This window comes from Cervus elaphus, chromosome 28, assembly GCF_910594005.1.
Source record: "Cervus elaphus chromosome 28, mCerEla1.1, whole genome shotgun sequence".
In the NCBI taxonomy this organism is placed as follows: domain Eukaryota; kingdom Metazoa; phylum Chordata; class Mammalia; order Artiodactyla; family Cervidae; genus Cervus; species Cervus elaphus.
The window spans coordinates 43,209,236-43,231,715 of record NC_057842.1 but is presented as its reverse complement, the minus strand read 5'-3'; the positions used below and the strand labels follow the sequence as shown (position 1 = coordinate 43,231,715).

Here is a 22,480-nt window from a genome sequence, read left to right as displayed (position 1 = left end):
CAAAAGTTGTTCGTTTCATTAGGCATATTTAAGTTTTATATAATATACACTCATGAAAATACTTTTCTGATCCTATGTGAAAATTGAAGCACAACGTGAACGGGACTTTTCCTACAGCCCCAGAAATGTTGGCAGGTATCTTAAACCTGTAAACAGAGAAACTAAAAACCTCAGATTCTTGTCCCAGTAATTGGAATTACCTCTTGTCCACAGCATACTAAGAGTTTTTCAGACTGTAGCAAATGCTCCATTAGTGGGGTGACAATCAATTCAGTGGATCACACCAGCATTTAAAACAATATAAAGTAGAATAAAATAGAATGGAAACTATCAGAGCACATTGCAGACAGCGAACGTTAGACATATGAGGCTGAAGTGAAATCCTTAAAGACAGTCTTAAGGATTTCACTTCAGCCTTGTATGTGTGTTCAGTATCATAAATTTACTGTGTATCATGTTTATATGACACCATATTATACATTTCTCATTACTAAAATTACACCATATTATACATGTCCTGAAAGTTGAAAATACACCTTAGCTGGGTCTGACAGAACCAGCACTCCCTCCGTCGACAAAGATTGATGAAGAGCGGACAGGTTTACACTCAGAGAGGAGACACTCTGCAAATGATCCCGGAAGTTATGGTAGAAGCCACTCCCTAAGCATCCTACTTGTTTGACATATAAGCCTTTTCTCTTAACTAGTCACCAGCATAAATGTAGAAGATCTCACAGAGGACTCTAGATGCATGACTGTTTATGCAAGTAGCCCTCACCCCCTGGTATGTGATCTGGTATGTGATCTGCAGTTCCTGGTCTCCCCAGCACACTGCCACTCACTTTCCTGTCTGGTCCCTGTGGTCCCTAACTCAGCTGAAGAGAGAGAATCGGGGAGAAAGGAAAAGGCAGGCAGCGCTGGGTGTGCGGGCCACCGCTCGACACTGTAAGAAGTATGTAATTAGGCATTCTGCGTTACCTCACTGTCCCCATTTCTTTCTTTTCCAATAGGCAATTGGCTATTTATTGAGCACCTACTAGCTGCCAGGTACCAGTTTAGGCCAACAGAGTCTTGCCCTCAAAGGGGAGAGAGACAGTAAACAGGAAAACCCAGATATAGAATAATTAGGCTCTGATGAGTGCTAAGAAGAAGATAAGCTGGATCCTGGGATGGGGAGTGACTATGGCAGAAGGAATTGTGTCAACTCTGGAAGGTGTCCCTGAAGAGGTGGTGTCTGAGTTGAAATGTGGATAATGATAAGAAGACAGCCAGGTAGAAATCTGTGAGCCCAGTGCCCAGGCTGAAGGGGCAGTGAGGCCGTAGGTGGGCACAAGTTCAGCTGGTGGACCCCAAGGCCTATGTGGCCAGAAAGGGGAGGGAGCTGAGGTCCCAGAGCCATTCGGGGCCAGGCCAGTGGGAGGACACGGCCAGGGCTTTATTCTTCCTGCAGTGAGAAGCCAGGGCAGGATTTAAGCAAGGGAGAGAATTCTGTTTCTCAATAGTAGCTGCATTTTTAGAGTCATCGGGGAACTTTTCAGATGTTGCTCCACCACGGCCCCCATCAGACCAGTTACATCAGAAAGGGTTGGTACTTACGGGAGCCAAGTCGAGAGGGGATGGGCTTCGGCAGCCACACGGTGCAGAGTGAGGTCAGACTCAGATAGGAACGGGGCCACTTCTCGTAAACAGGAGGGCAGAGCTGTTGTTTATTCCATGTTTTTGCTTCTAAGCCCAAATGCCGCACACATTTAACTCTTGCTGGCTCCCACTTGAGAACCGGGCTGCTTGCTGAGCTGTTCCCATGTAGTGTGAAGGTACCAGAAGAGGTGGACATTTCCCCACCGGCTGAAGCGTGTCTCTGTCTGGGTTCTTCCATCCACCCTGTAGGCAGTTGCCCTCTTCACCATTCCCACCAACCCTGCAGTCTGCGTCAGCACCCGGGAAACCGTGGCAGTAAAAAGTCATTGTCTTTTTGAAAGCGCACATCACCCAATTTAAAAAGTGTTCTAACGTCCCAGGCTTGGACTCCTTGTTCTTTGTACGGGAGCTCCCTGGGCTTGTCTCAGAATCCCTATTGTTTAAGAAGAGGTATCTTTTGTTGGGAAACAGACTGTAAAGGCTGCTGTGTGCACAGACGGGGCCAGAGGGTGTGTCCCTTCCCCTGGTATGAAGTCATTAGTAGCTGACAATTCCCTCAGCAGGGCGGGGGGGGGGGGGCGGGGTGCGGGGGGGTGTCGTGGCAGGTTTGGAATTCCTGATTGAGGAAAAGGAGAGAAGAGATGTGTATAGTCATATTCATGGGGCCAGCAGTGTAATCTCTTGTGTTCAGATAGTTTTTGGCTGAAGGTAACCGTGTCGCTCTGGTTATTCCAGCTAGATGGAGACCTCCGAGCAGGTCCACCTTCTCACAGCCCTTTTATCTTAGCCACCCCAGACAGGCGTCCTGCATGGGCTTCCTGAATGTCCCCAGAGTCTGTGTTCTCCATCCCACTGATGCCACGCCGCGTTTATCACCTCTCACCCTATCCCTGGTCGTCTAGCGCTCCTGTCTTGCTCCACCTTCCAGTTGCTAGGGGGTTGCAGGTGGGTCAGCACTGGAACCCTTGGCCCTTGGAGGTATCAGAGTCTGATCACACTGAGCACCCACCCAGACATGGCTGTGAGCAACAGCCTTGTCCTTCTATCCCCGTGGACTGTGAAAAATGATGACTTTCTCTCAGTGTGCCATAAGGGACAAGAGATCAGGAAGCAAATAAAAGTCAGATTGCTTCGTCTTCTTGCTGAAAACCCTTCAGAGCGCCCTTGCTGTGCCTAATGGAGTGGTTGCCAAACCGAGTTCCAGGGAACACTTTTGGCAAAAATACAACTTTTCCTTGGAGTAAAGCTCCCGTGCTCCATTACAATGCACGTGAGCAATTACAGGATGGGGAAGGCCATGTGGTGAAGTCACCTGTTTAGTTTTACTCTAGCCCAGCATTTCCCAGACCTACCTGGCTATGGACTATGTCTTTGGAAAACACAGTTTGGGAAAGAGTGACCTAGCACAGAAGTTGGCAAGCTTTTCTGTGAAGGGCCAGCAAGTGAATATTTTAAACCGTGCGGGCCTCAGAATCTTCTGGTTAGCCTTCTCAACTCTGCCAGTGCAGTGGGAAAGCAACAGTAGACCAGTGAAATTTGAAGTTTCATATAATTTTCACATGTTACAAAATACTGTTCTTTTGATTTTTTTTTTTTTTTTTTGATCAACCCCAAAATATAAAAGCCATTGTCAGCTTGCCTGCTACATAAATGCAGGAGGTAGGCCAGGTTTGCTGGGGCTGCAGTTGACTGACCCGTGGTTCACGGGTGAAGTCTTCACCTTCCAATGTGCACAGCTCCGCCCCAGCCTCGCATTCCAGGCCCTTCTCCGTCCTCTCTTGCCTGCCCACCCACTCCCTGCCTCTGGTCCGTGCACCAGCAGTATGCAACCCTTGCAGTTCCCCTTACCCATTCTGCTGTTTTTGAGCTTCATGCAGGCTCTGCTATGTAATTTGTTGGACCCAGTGAAAAATGAGGAAATGTGGAGTTCTTTGTTCAAAAATTCTTTAGAATTTCACAATGGCAACAGCAAAGCCTTAAGCCAAGTGTGAGGCCCTTGTAAGCCTGGGGCCCAGCTTGACAGTGCAGCTTGGACCTACTTGAAGCCAGCTCTCATCCCAGACCTTTGTTCCTTTTTCTCAGAACTTTTTCTTTGGTGGTGGTGGGGCAGCCTCCTGCTAACCCTTTGGAATGCTTTTCAGGCTCCACCTTCTCTGTAACCTTTCCCGGAGCAGCTCCAACCCCTCAGGGCTCTCTGCGCACACCTCCTTACCTGGCGCAGACCACACTGCTCTGCATCTCTCTCTGGACAGATCTGCCTCTCTGTTTTCCCCTACTAGACTGAGTGGGAAAAGGGGGTTTCTCTGTTTGAAGCCCAGGAGCCTGAAACAGGGTGTAGTCTGCAGTAAGTGCCAAAGAAATATCCTGAAACAGGACAGTTCCTATTTTCTTGGTAAGGTTACTGATTGTTGAATCCTTTTGAAATAAATGTATCTGTGATCTACTACAAAATGAGTACAGCATGCTGCATGTATTTGCCAGAGGGACCCGGGCTTTATCACTCAGGCTTGGTCGAATAGTGGACCTCAGGCAGGATTAAGAGTGAGCCCCGGCTGCTCTTCGCTGTCAGGCTAACTGACCGCCCCCTCCTCCATTGTGAAAACAGGCTGCTGCTCCTCCGTCTTCAAGTAAGGTTGCATTTTCCCCTCTAGAACAGAAGCTCCATAGCGGCTGGGACTTCTCACTTCACCCCTAGACCACCAGCCACAGAGCATCTGGCACGTGGCAGCGTGTGCTTCATAAATATTTATGGAGCGAACAAGTGCAAGAAACGAATGCTAAAATATAGGGACAGGCTCAAAATGCTTTGTAATCTGAAACGAAGCATGTGCCTTGTAATTCAGTCCTCAAGACCTTTAAGGATGTGTGGTGCTGAGAGAGCCTTGGACTAGCAATCAGGATTCTCGGGTTCCATGAATAATAATGACCATGACTTCCAGGTGGTGAGTGTGCTGGCTCTATGGAAGTCACTTTACCAGGCCAGATCACTTAATTCTCACCACGTCTCCTAGATGTGGGGAGCACGGAGGAAGAGGAGAGAAGCTGAGTGAGCCGCCCGCATCCCACAGCCTGTACCCGACCCCAAGTCTGATAGAACGCCCAGCCTGCCCTCTCCCTGACACATGTCCTGGCTCTGCTCAAACCTGCTCTGTGACCTTGGACTGATCACCTTTCGGGTTCTCCATTTTTCTCATCTGAAAAATGAAGGCTAGACTAGCCAATCTTTAAAGTGCCTTTCTGCTGTAAAATTCAGTGTTTTGAAAGCACAGAGCTTAGTCAGAGAGGCAGACTAGGTGGTTTTGTTATTGTTGGTTTTTATTGGTTTGATGGTTCAAGCACAGAAAAGGAAACCTTGAGTCATTTTTGGAAAAGCTTGCAAAACTACTTCTGTATGAGAAATAGCTCATCCTCCTTGCCCCTTTGAAAAACATATGTTATCACCAGCTAGAGTTGAATAGCAGCATCATGGGTCAGCTATTCCTCATGTCAATTTGCTGATGAAAAAACAGTGTTATATTTTAAATCTAAGGATCTTGCCACTGTAAACACAGTAGATGTTTCAATTCAGAGACCAGACATCTTTTTTTTGCAACTCTCATTTCTCTTGAGAAAGCCTTCCAAGTGTTCGGGTGCCCTCCTCTATCCCTGCTGGGAAATGGTCTGCTGGGCCCCTGCGAGCCAGCTCCTGCTGACTCCTGCTGACCACCTTTCTCCTCCCCACCCTGTCACACCCACTCATGCTGTCCCCTGAGGGCCCCAGACACACTCCTGCCTTTGGGTGTCTGCACCACCAGTTCCCTGCGCTGGAAACACACTGCCTCGTCATCTGACAGCTCAATGCCTCCCCTTCAGTAAGGGTTTGCCTACCATGCCCACCTGTTAAAATTTGCTCCCTGCCCCCATCCCCAATCCCAATCCCCTTTTCCCCTTCTCCATGTTTCTGCTTTTGCTTTTTCCCATAGCACCTACCCTCTTACATACTTCACTTATTATGGTCTGTTACTTATTGTCTGTTGTGTAAACAGGTGTACTGTAAGGATGTAAGCTCTGTGAGGGCAGGGATCTTTGCTCTGTCACTAATGCACCCCAAGTGCTTAGGACAATGCCTGACATAAGAAAACACTCGATGTTTCTGAATGAAAAAGTTCCAACATGATCAGATTCAGGAAGAAGCATTGCTATGGGACACAGAGGTATTTATGTGGACTAGGTAGTTCATAAACCTAAATTTGAGTATTTGCCTACAGTGAAAGACAGGGAAAGCCTGGCATGCTGCAGTCCATGGGGCCACAAAGAATCAGACATGGAACAGCTGAACAACAACAAAACTCTAAGCTAATAGAGCTAAGATCTATTACTTTTTACCTGCTGAATTGATGATGTCAAGCCTAAATTAGTGATGAGGTCTTGTGTGCACTCAGGGAGATTTTTTTTAATTAATAGATTTTATTTTTTAGAGCAGTTTAAGGTTTCATTTTAGAGCGAAAGTGAGTGGGAAGTACAGAGAATTCCGATACCCTCCACCTCCCACCTCGTTTCCCCTATTTAACATCTTGCCTTAGTGTAATGCATTTGTTACACTAGATGAGCCAATATTGATATATTGTTATTAAGTAAAGCTGTTCAGGGAGGTTTTGTCCATACAATTCCAGACTCAATTATAAGTAACATATAATTTTTAAACTGTATAAATTCTTGGATTAAAAAAAATAATGAAAGATGGTGAATCCTAAAATAAATGGCTTTGACAAAACATTTCCTTGGTTATTACAGCAAAGAGAGTGGAATCCGAAGAAACAGTTACGACAAGGGACTCTGTGGTGAAAATAAATGGGATTTACTTAACAGAATCAAAGGCCATTGGCCACTTAAAGAGTCATCCACTTCAGCTAACATATGATGGAGACTTCAGTAAAATCACGGAGCAAGAAATGTTTAAAGGGGCAACGTCCTTGCCATTTCATCTCAGAAGTGGAGGGTCAGTATTCTTTTCACTTAATTTCCAGGTCAGAGCGACTGTGTCATTTACCAGTTTGTTTTCTCTGTTATGTAGATGATTGATTTACATTTTCCCCTTTTATATAAACAAATTTTAAATTTATGATGCATGAGTAGGAGAGATTTCTTCTCAGGGCTGAATGGGGTTGATTTTACATCTCCCTCTTCGCTCCTCAGGAAAACATTTATTCATACCTGCCAAAATGCTGCTTTGATAGGGCTGTCAGACTAAAGTCTCTGCTTTATTTGGGCTGTTCCAGCCAGCCCTTGAGTGATGACTGATCATACTGTTTGTGTTATGTGGGATTCTTGCCCGGCCTGGAATTTCTCACTACCTCCCTTTAGGTTAGTCCACTCTTGTGGACTCCACCAAACTTGATTTATCTTATTTTCCAGTAGAAACTTGGATTAAAATATTTATTTTGCAAACTAGAGTTAAAACAGGAGAGTCCTGTGGATTCCTCTTATCTGTGACACCTCGCTACTAATCTCTCATATAATGAACGATTGGGAGTTACTCTGTTTCATACCACATTCCTGGAGAAAGCTTTTTTCCCCACCCCAGTCTGTGTTGACCATTTCACCACCCCCCCCACCTGTGTAAGAACCCCTAAATTCATACCATGTTCCTAGATACGGCTTTCTAGGGCTTCCCCACCCGACTGCAGTACTCTTGCCTGGAAAATCCCATGGACAAAGGACCTTGGCAGGCTGCAGTCCATGGGGTCGCTAAGAGTCAGACATGACTGAGCGACTTCACTTTCACTCTTCACTTTCATGTGCTAGAGAAGGAAATGGCAACCCACTCCAGTGTTCTTGCCTGGAGAATCCCAGGGACGGGGGAGCCTGGTGGGCTGCCGTCTTTGGGGTCGCACAGAGTCGGACACGACTGAAGTGACCTAGCAGCAGCAGCATCAGGGCTTCCCCTAGAAAACAGAGGAGCAATTTTCCTACCATATTAAAGATTTGTAGAGAAGTGTTCACTTTGTGAATTCTTATACTGGTGTTTTCCTAAGGAAGCCTTGGATAACTGGGGAACCCGGGTGGGAAAGAGAGCAGGCTGTGGTTTCCAGTCCCAGCCAGTAGTGGTGCTAAGATAGGCAGGAGGTCTTGAACTGGACAGGGTTACTCAGAGATATTTTTCTATGATTTTCCATTGGATCATTGTGAACAACTGCCCAGTTAGGGTTTGCTTAACAAGATTAAATTCCACGGGCCCTTTTAAGACCAAGTGCCTGTTGCCCTCACTTTAGATTCGGGTCTGACTTTGGCTTGTACCCATGCCGTGTGCTTAAAACTGCCTCCACCCCTACTGGCTGCTTGGCAGTTGGTTAGTTTAGCTGAACTGACCTTGTCTGCTGACACAGCCCGAAGAACATTGCACACACAGAATTTATATTAGGCAAGCTAGTAGTCCTTGTCATGTCACTTTGCATTCAGAACATTTTTTTTTAAAATTAAAGGAAAAATGAAATGTCTCCTTAAGTGGAAGAGAAGGACTTCAAGTTGGGACTTTGGGAGTTGCGCACAAAACATCAAACTGGCCATTGCAACAAATCTTTTCCAGTTGGTGAATAAGAATAGGCTGCGAACCTCAGAGCTTAAACATAAAAGGCAGCAGGAGAACTTGTGTTTCTTTCAGCACTGAACTGAAACGGAAACATTTATCTTGCTGCACCCATCCTTACAGTAATTAAAGTTGACTAGGAAAAACCAGACAAGAGCTGTTTTTCTTTTCTTCTTTTGTAAGCCTTCAAATGTTGTGGAATAATCTAGCAAGCCAGGGTTCATTATTTATTCCTCAGTCTGGGACAGCAAAGGCATTTTTGGTTACATATTTTATCTCACACACAGCAGAGGAGAGATCAGTTAGGGACTGGTGGCACGTCTTCCTGATGGTCCAGAATTAGGAGGTGCTGGGCAGCAGCGCTGGTTGCTTTCTTTCCACTTTGTTAGGATGTCTTTTGCATCGTTCAGTGAATTGTGTCTGCCCTGGATTTGTCATACACCCTGGCAGGTTTAATTTCCAGTAACATTTTGGCTTTATGAATCTTTACCTCCTTTAATCATTGGATGGGATTTTTGTTGAGGTGGTGCCAGAAAAAAAGTTTTTTTTATATAGTAGGATTAAAACAAACCAGAAAATGGAAACTCTTAGCAGTTCTTTCATTAATTGCATTCGTGAATCAATCTGGAATACTTGATGGTTGTTTCTGGTAAACATTTAAGCAAATAATTCCAAGAAATGATCTTTGCTATGCAGTGGAGTATTCCCAGTCTTGATGGTAAAGCCCTACCCTCAATTAACATGTTTTCATGTTTAGACCAGAAGGTGGGAAATGAAGACTCTTGTCAGTGAGCTGAGCTGGCCGGAGAAGGGAGGAAAGGGATTGAGTAATTGGAGCTGACAGGGGTTTGAGGGCTGAGAAGCAGAGAGCGGAGGAAGGGAGGTCAGGCTCCATACAGGGTCTTTGCTGCTGACCTGGCGTGGGAGCTGCCGCCTTCATGCCGGTGCTTCGTGGCCTAGCGAGAGAAAGGAGTAGTTTAATTTGGTGAAACCATGTTGATTTTAGGGAAACCCTTAATTTAGAACAAACTCAGACCTGGGATGGACTGGAGTTTAACTTTATGTTGGTCATGATGGAAAAAGGACTTGCTAGATGAGGCATCATTGCAGACAAGGTTGGGGGCGGGGAAGTGGGCACTGTTTAACTTTCCAGACGAGAAAAGCACTCTCCAGCCCTCACTGAACCGTCATCTTCAAACCATGTGCCAATCAACGACAGCCTGTGTGTCCATGCGAGGAGTCCAAGTTTGGCAGGCCTGCAATTAGCAACACCCCATCTTCTCTTGCTTTATGTTGCTATGTTTTGAAAATGGCTTTCTTCAAAATACATATGTGTGTGTGTATCTCCATCCATCATCTATCCAGTGGTTCTATCTGATGAACCCTTTTATACATCTGCTTTTAAAAACCTTCTAAGAGTTTCTGTGTAAATATTGTTCAACTTCTTGTGCTTTGGAAATGTGATTTTTAGGAGGAAAGTCCAAGAGCAGTTACTTACGGGGGTTAAGAACTCTTTAGGGGTCAGAATCTGTGGATTCAGAATCAGTTCTCTCTCAGCCACTTGATTCAGCTATATGATCTTTTTTTTAAAAGTTTTTTTTTTTTTTTTTTAATTATTTACTTGGCTGTGCCAAGTTGCCATTGCAGCAAGCTGGCTCTTTGCTGCAGCATGGGAACTCTAAGTTGAGGCACATGAGATCTAGTTCCCTGACCAGGGATTGAACCCAGCTCTCCTGCATTGGGAGGTCAGAGTCTTAGCCACTGGACCATCAGAGGAGTCCTCAGCTCTGTGTTCCTGGACAAGCCTCTGAACACTTCCAAGGGCTCAGTTTTCTAATCTATAAGCTGTTCTCCTTTCACCCCTGTCTCCTCCCAGCAGTCACTCAAAGCTGTGAAATGAGAGTAGTTGGTTCGGAGGTGGGCACGTGATCTAAGCCAAACCAATTGAATCCTTCCCTGGGACTTCTGCCAAAGCCTTTGGGGAAAGTGCTCTTCTTCCAGGTTCGCAAGCTGTAAAGAATGACGTAGTCTTGGAGTCAGCAGTGGCTGTTTCATTGCCTGTGGAGGGTGACTGACGGGAAGTGACGTATAAACAAGCAGGGCCAAGGAATGGAGACTGCGATAAGTTCAAGGATGATATGTAGGCCCCTAAATCCAGCTGTGCGTGAGGCCACCACATCCACCATTCTTTTTTCTCTCTCTCTCTCTGGCCCTTCTTTCCTTTCTTCTTACTTTCCTTCCTTCCTCTTTCTTTTCTTTCCTTTCTTATCTTTCTTCCTTCCTTTATTTACCTTGACAGGAATGGCTTATGGTGCTTTAGGTTTCTGTCACCTGGAATATGGCAACCAGGAGTCTTGTTAACCTGCTAGACTCTGTGAAATAGAAAGACAAGGGCAAAGCAAGAAACAAATTTCACTAAAAGCGAACCTCTCAGTTAAGAAAGGTGTATCCAGTAGTCTTTAACTAGAGAAAAGAGATGTAAGGATGTGGGCAGGCCACAGGAGAAATGGGGAAGCCACAGTCAAGGCCCCGTTCAGGCGCCAGAGTGTGGGGAACCCCCTGGTGGTCCAGTGGTTAGGGCTTTACGCTTTCGCTGCTCAGAGTCCCATTTCAGTCCCTGGTCAGAGAACTAGGATCCCACACGCCGTGCGGTGTGGCCAGAGTGCAGAGAGCTGAAGTGTGATGCAGTGCAGGGGACATGGAGCTGAGGGTGACACGCTCCCTGCATTTCCTGTGATCCGGCCAATTGTGTGTGTGTGTGTTTATGGGGGAGGGAGTTTGATGGATTAGAACCTAAGGAACCCAGCCTGTAAAGGGGCTTTTCTGTGAGTCACGAAACCTGCTACATACCGTCCAAGCCAAGAGAACACACACTGCAGGTTGAGAAAAAGAACAGGCTTTTCAGATAGATATTCAGGGAAAAGTTGAAGCGACAGAGCACCCCAGTTCTCACCCTGCGTGGACTGTTTTCATTCTTCCAACAAATCCATGGCTCTGTTTCAAGATAAATAACGCTAGGACAAGAGTGAACATGGAACCCGAGCATAACTTTGTAATGAACGTAACAAAAGACAGATGAAAGAAATGGATCGCAAAAGGAACTGCCCTCCAAGAATAAGGAGAGTTTTACAAAAGGGAAAAGAGCTCTTCGTTGGCTTGTAAGAATGCAAATTAGAGATTTTAAGTCCTTGATCTCGTGAAGAAAGAGCGTTCACTCACAGTTCTCAAAAAAAAAATGAAAGAAAAATGTATAAATATGGAGAGAAAAGCCACATCAGAAGTAAAAGCAGCTGAAAATGCAGTCAGATACAGTGGTTAAGCTAGAGGAAATCAAACATAGAGAAGTGAATGAGAAAATAGGAAAATGATTAGACTGAGATAGAAATGAGAGGCATGGCACTTGTATTCCTGAAGGGGAGAGTTCTCTTCCCTTCCCCCATCTTACTTTGACTAAGTGCCAGGCACTCTTCCAAGTGATTTACATATATTAACTCATTTGATATTCACAACAACCCACTGAGAATGGAAGAGATGGGAACAAGAAAAATATTGACATAATAGAAGATGACGTTCTGAAATAAAGATTCAAATCCGAAGCTCAAAAGTACGCGTCATGTCCCAACAAAATTTGACATGGAATAATCCACACTAAGACATTTCTAACAGTGTTCGGCACTAGTACAGTACCAGTATGTAGTACACTCTCCATTAGTAATTGCTGATTGAGTGGGTAAATGCAAGAAGGTGGCCTGTGGCGATCAGGCTGAACATGCAAGCCCCGTAGAAGGAGAAAAAGGCAGGCTGCCTCTATTAGAGTTTCTCTCAGTGCTGGAAGACAGTGAAGTAAGGCCTATGAAGTCCTGAGTTCCAGCCACATTGTCCTTCAGTTAAAAGGCAACAGAGAGACATTTTCATTGTGAATGGATTGGGGGACTATAGTACTCATGCACTCGCTAGAGAACTCTTTGACAACAAAATGATGAGTCAAACTTCAGAACTGAGAAACGAAGCTATCATAAAATCACCCATGGTGAGTATTGATTTTGTTTTCATATTGAATTAAAGCTAAACAACTCTGAAAATGATGGTTACGGAACAGAAACCTCGACAATTGTAATATTAGCATAAATAACCAAAACTGGTACCTGGGAGAAAGTGTGAGTACTGATTGCTTCACTTCATAATAGGGAATAGATGTGTCAGTAGCTGCCGTCTGAAATTGAAATATGTAGTTAAAAGCGTGATTTCAGCATCCTAATGCTTTTTATTCTTTCTTTTCTTAACTTTAGAGAGATCTTTTAGAAACTAATATCTCTTGTGAAGACCCATTCATCTGAAGCTCTACAATTCCTTCGTTTCACCTCAGTTTCTGTTTCTCTGTCATAGTGAAGTAAAATTTATACTTTATACTTTTAATTACATTGACACATATGGTATTTGTGTGTCAAATCCCATTTATATGTATCTTTTACCTGCCCTTCCCCCCAAGTCACCCTTCCGTCCTTTCATTCTTTTGTCTTTTCATCTGAATATATGCAAAATATGTCTGGAATGATTTATGCCACACATTAACTATTTATTTCTGGGTGGTGGGGTCCTAGACGATTTTCTAAACCTGCTTTGTACTTAAATTGCCCGGCCTTAAAAATAATAAATATATCATTTTTTCCAAACATAGTGAAGTCATTATTCTTTTAAGAAATTAAGTAAATGTGACTGAGAAACCGTTTCCCTTTGGAAAAGACAGACATGACCAGAATGATTTTATGAAATCCCACCTTCTTTGACAGCATCTCTTTGACAAGAATTTCATGATAAGCAAAGCCCTGGACTAGTGGGGTTGGGAGATACACAAATAAACCCCATCCATGAGGACCATCCTGACATGTCAGGCTCTGATGCTCAAGTGCAGTTCTTGGACCAGCAGCATCTGCCTCGCCTGGGAGCTTGCTAGAAGTGCAGGATCTCAGACTTGCTGAATTAGAATCTGCATCTTATAAGGTATCCAGGTGATTTGAATGCACACGGAAGTCTCAGAAGCACTGTTCAATGATTAATGCTAGAGAAGTGAAAGAACTGAAAAAAAGTGCCTTGGGAGTTTAGAGGTGAGAGAACCTACCTCTGACTTGGAGATCAGGGAAGGTTTCTTGGGGTCTGTGGGGTTTGGGATGCCCCTTGAGGCTGATTTTCAAAAGGAAGGTGGGAAGGCTCTGTGTTCTTTGCTACAGGAGCAGCATAAACCAAGGAGGGATTTGACTTGGTGGTGGGTTCAGAGAAAGGCAGGTGGCCTGCCGTAGCGGACACATGGGTCCTGATGTTGTAGACTAGTACATGGAGCGCTGAGAGGTTTTCAGGGGAGTGATGCTGGGAGCTGCATGAGGGACAGTTGGAGCGGGGAGAGCAGTTGCAGCTGTTCCAGCGGGAAGGTGATAATGGGTGAGCTGGAGCAGCCCAACGGGACATGGGGATGGAGAGCAGATCGTCAAAACCGTGCGGATCATTTCCCCAGGAACACCGTGGAAGAGGGTAAACACCAGCAGCTCTCCACGGTTCTGATGTCCTCATTGCTGCCACAGTGAGAAGCTACAGGGCTCTTCATGTGAGACCCCTTGAAACTGGAGCTGTAAAAGGTGAAGGGGAGTGTGGAACTGTGGAATTTTAAGTAAGGGAATTTAAGCCTTAGTTGAGCTGATGTGATTAGCTACAAAGCAGTGTCTAATCAACTTTCTACATACAGAACTTGAGTAATAACCACTTGGGTTTCCCTGGAAGCTCTGGGAAAGAATCCACCTGCAATGCAGGAGACGCAGGTTTGCCTCTGGGTTGGGAAGATCCCCTGGAGAAGGAGATGACAACCCACTCCAGTATTCTTACCTGGAGAATCCCATGGACAGAGGAGCCTGGCAGGCTACAGTTCACGGGGTCACAAAGAGTCAGATGCATCTGAGCAACTGAACAACCATAACCAGTTAGTGATTACTGAAAAAGGTGCAAGAGTATATGCATAGTCTCTGAAAATGTATATTTTAAATCCTGGACCACCAACTCAAAGCTATGGTAAGCTTGGAGGACTTTCTCAAAATTTTGATCTTATGACCATTCCTCTAAAATCATATTCTTTAATTTCACTGTTTCTGTATAACCATTTATGTAGAATTCAATTTTAGTGTTATTAAGACAGAGTGCTAGTGTCTGGGAACTGTGTGTCTGGGGTTTCAGGCTATAAAGACATGATAAAGGGACCACCACCTTTTGGTGGTGGCATTCTTGAACTGTAGTCAAAAAATCAAAGAGCCTGCAAAGCAGAGGCCAGCAAACTAAGGCCCACTGGCCAAATCCAGCCTATTTGTTTCTGTAAGTAAAGTTTTATTGGAACACAGCCACACCCATTCATTTATCTACTGTTTCTGGCATCTTTCACGCTACCGCCCCAGAACTGAGTAGTTGTGATAGAGACTGCGTGACTTCAGAGCCTAAGATGTTTACTGCCTGATTTGAATCTATACAGCTTGAGTCTAGTTCTGAAAATGAGAAGTCGTCTTCTTAGGGCAAGGAAAATTTTAGCTCAAAATTTGCTAAATTTTCTTTTTATCATGTGTATCTGTTAAAAGTTTCTTCTCTATCTTCACATGTAATTATTTTCCAAATGGAAAAAGCTTATTTTCCCCCTAATTCCAAATCCTCCCACTTATCTACTTCTTAATATCTTTTTTAGTTATTACTCTAAAGAATGCGTCAACAAGCTATAGCTCTAGAGCCAGATCTGGTCAACCACGTATTTTGTTTATATTTTTTTTACAGCCCTTGAGCCAAAAAAAATTTTCCCCTACATTTAAAAATCATCACATTTCAAATGGTCACAGGACTATCTATGTAATAGCCTCTCTTTTGCCACCTGACCTACAAAGTATAAAATACATATTGTCTGGCTCTTTAAGAAAAAGTTTGTTGACCCCTGCCTAAAGAACCTTAGTCATAGTAATGGGAAGAATTGTCTGAGTTATAGCAAAATGTGAATTTTAGAAGACCTTTAAAGAAATATACTTTTGTTTCTTTGGAATATAAATGGTCCAGAAGTAGATGCTGCCAACATGACTGATGCGTGGATAGGCAGCAGTAACCCAGGCGGGATGTGGCATTATCTTGTCTACGGAGCTTGGTTCTGGTGGTTCAGAACGAAAGGTGGGACTTGTTAGTGATTGGGAAGAGAGAACCTTGTTTTTACTCTGAAATGTGGGCTGCAGAGGAGGGGCCTGGGAATGCCTTTCCCACTCTGCTTTCTTCGGGACTCCAACCTGATTACTGGTGAAACCAGAGGAAGGGCAGAGCTGAGAGAACTACAGATGGAAAGAGCCAAAGCCCTGATCACACCCCTGAAACCTACCTGAAACCTACCCCTGAGCCAATTGGTTACATGAGCCAATTAATTCCATGTATCAGAATTAGGTTTCTGTTATTCATAGATGAAGATATCCCAGTGAAATGGTCTTATTCTGGCTTTAAGAAGGATTTCACAAAAGAGCTTTAAGGAATATTTTCTGGAATTGTTTTATTCTTGGTATATCAGAAGATATTCCAAAAAATCTAATTATGGTCTTTAACAGCATGAAACAGAAAGCTGAGAAGAAGAACAATTATACTGGATGACTGAATCAAGATCTAGAAACATCTAATAGGCAGGAACTCTTTGCCAAGTATAACTGTGAAATTTAATGAGAAGGAGTCCAGTGTAGATGGGGAAATCTGCCTTTAGCTGCATATGGAAGACAAGACAAGACATGATGTCACCACCAAAACTGTTCATGCAATTTTAGGCTGCATCATTTAGAATCTCTTCTCTTTGCTCCTCAGGCCACACCTTTAGCTCAACACTGGGTTGCAGACTTTAACAGGAATCCCAACAAACTAACACTCGGAGTAACCGAACAGGCTGGTAGAGTGATTTGAAACCGTATCATATGAGGAACAGATAAAAGGACTGAAGTCTGTTAATGACATCACTGATACAGCCATGATAACAGTGAAAACTTACTGAGTACTTGTTATGTGCCAGAGCTGTGCTAAGCGATTCCACATCATATCATTTAATCCTCACAACGATCTTACTTTGAGGGGCACTATCATTTATCACCCCCTCATATATTCCCTGGTGGCTCAGATGGTAAAGAATATGCCTGCAATGCAGGAGACCTGGGTTCAATCCCTGAGTCAGGAAGACCCCCCCCCCCGGAGAAGGAAATGGCAACCCACTCCCATATTCTTGCCTGGAGAATTCCATGGACAGAGGATCTTGGTGGGCTACAGTCCATGGGGTCACAAAGAGTTGGACATGACTGAGAGACTAACACTTTGACTTTCCACTTTCACATATATCAGATAGGGAAACCAAAGCTTCGGTTAAAAACTCACCCAAAGAATTCACAGAACCATAAGATTTAAGCCGTAGGAGATGAACTGACGTGGTGACCATGACATATTCTGGATATCGGAAGGATTGTCAAGAGGAAGAAGGATGAAGATTTGCTTCATTAGGAGAACCAAGATCAGTGGGTAGAAGTTACCGCGAGACGGTTCTCCTTTGAGCACAAGACCATCTAGTTTTTTTCTTCTTTAGCAAAGAGGGAATTTTCTGGATGCCTCCTTCCATGCCTCACGCACTCTGTGAGACACACGCTGTACCATGCCGCAGAAACCCTGTTAGATTCATCCTCGCCAGACTGGATAGTTCTTCCTCCAGCCTCATCTTCTTGGACTTATTAATCATGCTCACTTCCTTAATGTGCTGGACTGCATGGGAGCATATTTTCTCTCTCTCCTTCCTTTGGACTCCTTTTCTCCTTTCTGTTCTTTACCCCTGACTGTCTGAGACAAGGCCATGTCCTGAGATTCTGGTCTTGGAGCCACTGTTCTGATGCTTCTCATCCTGGTGTATTGCTTTGACCTTTAACGGAGCTCCTTTCCTGATTTTCCCATCTCCTTTGCCAATGATCCATTTATCATCAGAAACTCAACCTAGCAAAACAGAAACTTGCTTTACTCCTCAAACTGTGCTACTCTTTCACCTCCCCATTTCTGTTACAGCGGTTCTGCTGTCCTGTTCCTCCACACCTGCCTTCTCGTCTTTCTTCAGCCTGGAATCAACCACCAAATCCTATTGACTTTTCACTTATAGTCTCTTGAATTTGTTCCTTCTTCTCCAGTCCCACCATCACCCTCAAAGAATTGGTCCTTGTTACCTCCCTCCAAGTCTCCTAAATACTGCTGTCATCACATAACTTCAGATCTCATTTCCTTGTTTAAGAACCTAGGGCAGATCCTTATTAACCATCAAACTGGGTCTATTTATTCAACCCAAGGTTTCAAGTGGCTGTTCCCAATACCTCCCAGCAGAAACTTATTCCTAAATTACTGGCCCTATGCAGTCACTCCCCACACACACCCCCTACCCACCAGGCTTCTCCCACTCCTCTTCATCTTCGCTCATGCTATTCCCGATCTGAGAGCAGTGTTGTCATTTGTTGGTTTGACTTTTGTTCCTTTAAGTCCACCCTGTGGTCCACTTCTCCATCTCAGTAATCACTCCATCCTCAGCACTTTTCTTGTCCTTGTAACCTACTAAATTTCTCATTCTAGTATTTGGTTAGAGACTCAATTAGAGTTTTCCATTTAAATAAAAGCTTCTTTAGTTCCTTGAAGCAGATTTTGAATGTCTTCTGGGCAACACCTTACATGTTCTTTATCACAGTAACACCCACCACTGGATTGCTCAGACAAGTGTTTGTTGACTCAGAACAAAAGAGCAAAAGAATACTGACAATTTATTAAGTTCTTCAAACACAGCAGTCAGTGTGTTAAGTAGAAACATAGCCCTCATTTTAAGAAAAGGAAACCAAGGCCAAGAGGTTCAGTGACTTACACAGGCCACGTGGCGGACAAGGGTTGGAGCCCTTTGATACAGGTAGTTTGGATCCAGAGCCTGCACACCCTCAAGCCCTGTACCGTGAAGATCACACAGAGGATTAATGGATGCCAAGGCCAACCTGTGCTCTACCGGCAGTGCAGGAGACCTGGATTCGATCCCTGGGTTGGGAAGGTCTCCTGGAGGAGGGAATGGCTACGCATGCCAATATTCTTGCCTGGAGAATCCCATGGATAGAGGAGCCTGGTGGGCTACAGCCCGTAGGGTTGCAAAGAGTCAGACAGGACTGAGTGACCAACAATTTCACTTTCAACCCTGAGCTCTTCTTGAGAACCAGTAGGATCCAACACTGTCAAGCTTTGATGGTTGATAAGAAGGACCCTTCTTAAACATCCCCCCAAGTGGGGACACACAGATGTGTTTAGGGGGGCAGCCTTGTCATGGCCATGTCCTCAGGGAGGAGGGATCAGGGACTTGGGAAGCCTTTAGATGCAAACTATCCTGCTTGATTTCAATAGCTATTTAGGAAAATAATGAAAAGAAAGGCTTGCCTCTGTGGTCCTCAGATTTTCTTGTTATTTCTAGGAGTGCTGAGTCTGGGAACATATTGGGCCTTACACCCTGGCAAACTTTTGGCATCTTGCCTTTTCATAGGATTGATTTCCTTTATTTCTGTCTTCATGGAGATCTCCGTTTGGATCTCTGCTCTTCAGTGTTGACGAAAAGGATCCCATCCCCATTTCTTTCTTTGACTGACCAGGACTTCTTGCTACCAAATCTGTGTTTTGTTGCTATGTATAAACATAAAGCAATTGTTTTGGAGTATTAAATAATCAGACTCTGTGAAGAGTAACTTGATCTTTTCTCTATTGCACGATAAGAGGAAATGTTAAATCCAGTGTTTTTTAGAAAAAGGAAATGTTTACGGAAGAAATGATATTTGGAGAAACTAATCCTTGGGCAGCAGTCAAGGCCAAGGGCCAAGACACAGCACTGAACATTCACTGGGAATCTTACTACAGTGGAAGCAGGAGCAGTGGTCAGACAGACATACGGATGCTTATGGGTGACCATGGCCACATGTGTGTGCATTCTTTATGATTTTTGTGGCAAATATTATATTTGATGGTAAAAATGAAATTTTGTTGTAAAACTTGCACTATTATTCTCTCAGTGTTTTGTGTTTTTTTACTTTAGAATTTTGCACAGATATTTAAAAGTAAGTACTTTAAGCATCAGCTCTAGCTAAAGAGAAGTTATGTCCTTCATAGACCATTTAAACATTATATATAACCTTCCAAACAAAACCTAAGCATATAATTCTGCTGTTGGCCAGCCACCAAATTTTCATTTGAAACACAAAATACTTGTCATCTGGGGACTGCCTGAATTTACTTTCTATTTTTTAACATTTCAAATATTTCTTTAAAAATTTTTTCGTAGAATATCAACTAATTTTCAAATTGTGACTGGAGACATAGCGATTTGGTGGAAAGAGCAGTGGATTGGACATTATGAAACCTGGGTTCCAGATCTGACCCCCCTGTATGATTCCTGCGTTCATCTGATCTAACTGAGAACAGTTTTCTTGCCTGCAGCATGTGTGCACCTGAGTGTGAGAGAAAGAGGTCTCCTGAAAGCTAGACTTTTTAAATTCAAGCACAGCGGAGTTCTTTCTTATTGTAATAGTGACCTCTTGTGGTATAGATCCTTCATCAGTTTTTTTGGTTTGCAGAGTAAACTTTGGATTTATTTTGTTGTTTCTAGTAACCATATTTTGTATTGTAAGGCAAATCTGACTTGTCTTTAAAAGGTAAATCTCAGCTGAAAATCAGAGGTTGATTAAAATGCGGTAGTAAGAGCATCAAACTCCGTTTCATAAGCAACGCTCTGTGGTTTCTTCAGAAATCGCGTTTAGCCTACTGTTGACACAGAAAGAGAACCGCTTTGGCTTTTGTGCTGAGCGCTGTGTGTTTTCCTCTTCCTCACAGAGACCAGGGGAAGAGGCGTCTGAGGGCCTCCTCGAGCTCCCGCAGCCCCGAGCGGCGCAGGCTGGACGTCAGAGCAGGTGAGGCTCCTATGTTCTTAGAGGTCCCCAGCATCTTGTCCTCAGCATCTCCATCTGTAGGACAATCTTTTGCATTAGAGATGTCTAATGTGGCCTCACTCCGAAATTTCCAGAAACCTTATCCAGCTTGATCACACATCAACATTTATTTTTATAAATGTTTATTATTTTCACAACAGTCTTAGCACTTCACCCTTACTCAACTCCAGTGCCTCAAGCATCTACAGGTTATAGTCTACACAGAAATGATTTTATAATTCCGCACTGATGACTGCACAGAAATTATTTTGTAGAAGCATCTGGAAGGTTGCAAAACGTGACATTCACACAGTTCTTAAGTTGATTGAAAAGGAGTCAAAATCATGGCTTACTTAAATGACACTGTGTTAGCTACATCAAACCAGCCCCTTGAGGCTTTAAACTGTTTGAGAAAATACATAACAATATAAATCACAGGCTAGAAATGCTACAGAATGTATTTGTACAATGGGATATAACAGAAAAATGAACTGGAGTACATTTATAATATTGAGTGAAATGAATATAAACAACATCACATGAAAAAATTAAGCTGCAAAAACAAAGGCATGTGTCGTTATGGATACAGATCTATGTGGTAAATGTGATAAAAATAACCATTCAGTTTAGCGTGGTGGTAACCCTTGGGGAGGGGGATGGTTGGGGGGAGGCACACAGAGGGCATTAACAATATCTGTAATGTTTATTCCTTTGAAATGAAGAGAATGAAAATATAGCTAATATTTGGCCAGACTATTTGTGGATACGCAGGTGTTCATTACCTTCTTCGTATTACTTTTTTAGTGCACAGGAACTTTCATGAAACCAAGCTAATAATTCAAAAGATATTTTCTTATCTTCCAAACTAGTTTCTTATCAATAAAATGACTTTTGTGACCAGCAGGAATTTCTGTAGTAGTCAGGAAAATCTTAGATAGACTGATTTCCCAGTCAGCATTGTTGCTAAGCATCTTACATGTGCATGCTAAAAACAGCAGCCAATAAACATTGTGTCAAGTTTTTTGTGTCCCGAACTCAAAGCTGTGGTGAAGACTATAACCACTGAGACAGCAAAATCTTCAAAAAACATGCTGAAATTTCTGCTTGACTTACCCAATTTCCTGTTGAATCATAATTTTTATATTTAGCAAACTGTGAACCTAGATGAAAGTGCTCTCTAGAATGTTAGGTTGTTGCCCAAGACTGAGACAAACCGTATTTATTTATCATCTGGGGATCTTAAAAAGTGATCACATGACTCCAGGCTTCCGTTTCTAGGGTAGGAGCTGGGTTAGTGTATAAAATGGGATTTCTTTGGACAGCAGAGTTGGAGGAGGTGCGTGAGGGAAAAGGCCATGGCTGGACACCCCAGCTCACACGGGGGTTCCTGGGAGAGGGTTGAAAGCAAACTCTTACGCCACAGTGTCTGGCTAACTTCTGTTCTGAGAAGAAACAAGTCTCAGAAACACTCGGAAGGGCCTGTGAAGGCCTTTCCTTTCCAAAGGTTAAACAAACTGCTCTGTGATTTCTGGCTCACCCCTGTAATTCAGCTCTTCCTGGGGTGAACACGTTATCAATTTTGTTTGTCCTGACAAGCGGTTTGATAATTTTGGTTCCTCACAGAGTGGTTCTGCTAAAGAGAGCATACCACATAGAAGGTAAAAAAAACTAATTTCAACTGAAATCAGTGAAATCTGGACTCATTGAAGTCTGTATTTCTAAGAAGTTTAAGTTCGTCATGAATTGTTGTCTATTATATTATTTGTCTGGCTTCTTATCTCTGGGTTTTCCCCTTGCCTTGATATATATGTTGATTTTATTTCTCTTACTTTGGACTTTGAGTGTGTCCGACACCTGGGAATATGAGCAACTGTGTTGTTTGTACAGCTTGAATAGTCGTGTTTACTTTTAGGATCCGTATCCGTGATTTATCAGTGTCAGAGAAGATTTGTAAGAGTAATGAGCCAGAAGATGGAGGTGGTGGTCTGCAATCCTCTTGCTGCAGTTGGTAAACCTCGGGAGCTCTGAGCGCTGAGATACTGTACAAACGCATTTAGTGACTGCCTGGCCGGCGCTGCTGGGAGTCCAGTTCTCGTTTTTATTTCTTTAGTGTGTTATAGTCACATGTTTTGCTGCAGGGTGCTGCCTCAGGAGACCGTGCTGGCAGTGATACATAAAGCAGTGTGCTAAGTCGCTTTAGTCATGTCCTGCTCTTTGTGACCCATGGGCGATAGCCCGCCAGGCCCCTCTGTCCATGGGTTTCTCCAGGCAA

At 43.7% G+C, this 22,480-nt stretch overlaps 1 protein-coding gene across 3 annotated transcripts in view; it reads left to right on the top strand.

Moving 5' to 3' along the window:
* ARMC2 (armadillo repeat containing 2) overlaps positions 1-22,480 on the top strand; it is a 125,886-nt gene that overhangs the window by 16,651 nt on the left and 86,755 nt on the right. For all 3 annotated transcript variants that reach the window (XM_043890065.1, XM_043890068.1, XM_043890066.1), the window contains exons 5-6: positions 6,412-6,616; positions 20,114-20,190. In XM_043890065.1, coding sequence (XP_043746000.1) covers positions 6,412-6,616; positions 20,114-20,190 — 282 coding nt within the window. The remainder of the gene's footprint in view (positions 1-6,411; positions 6,617-20,113; positions 20,191-22,480) is intronic.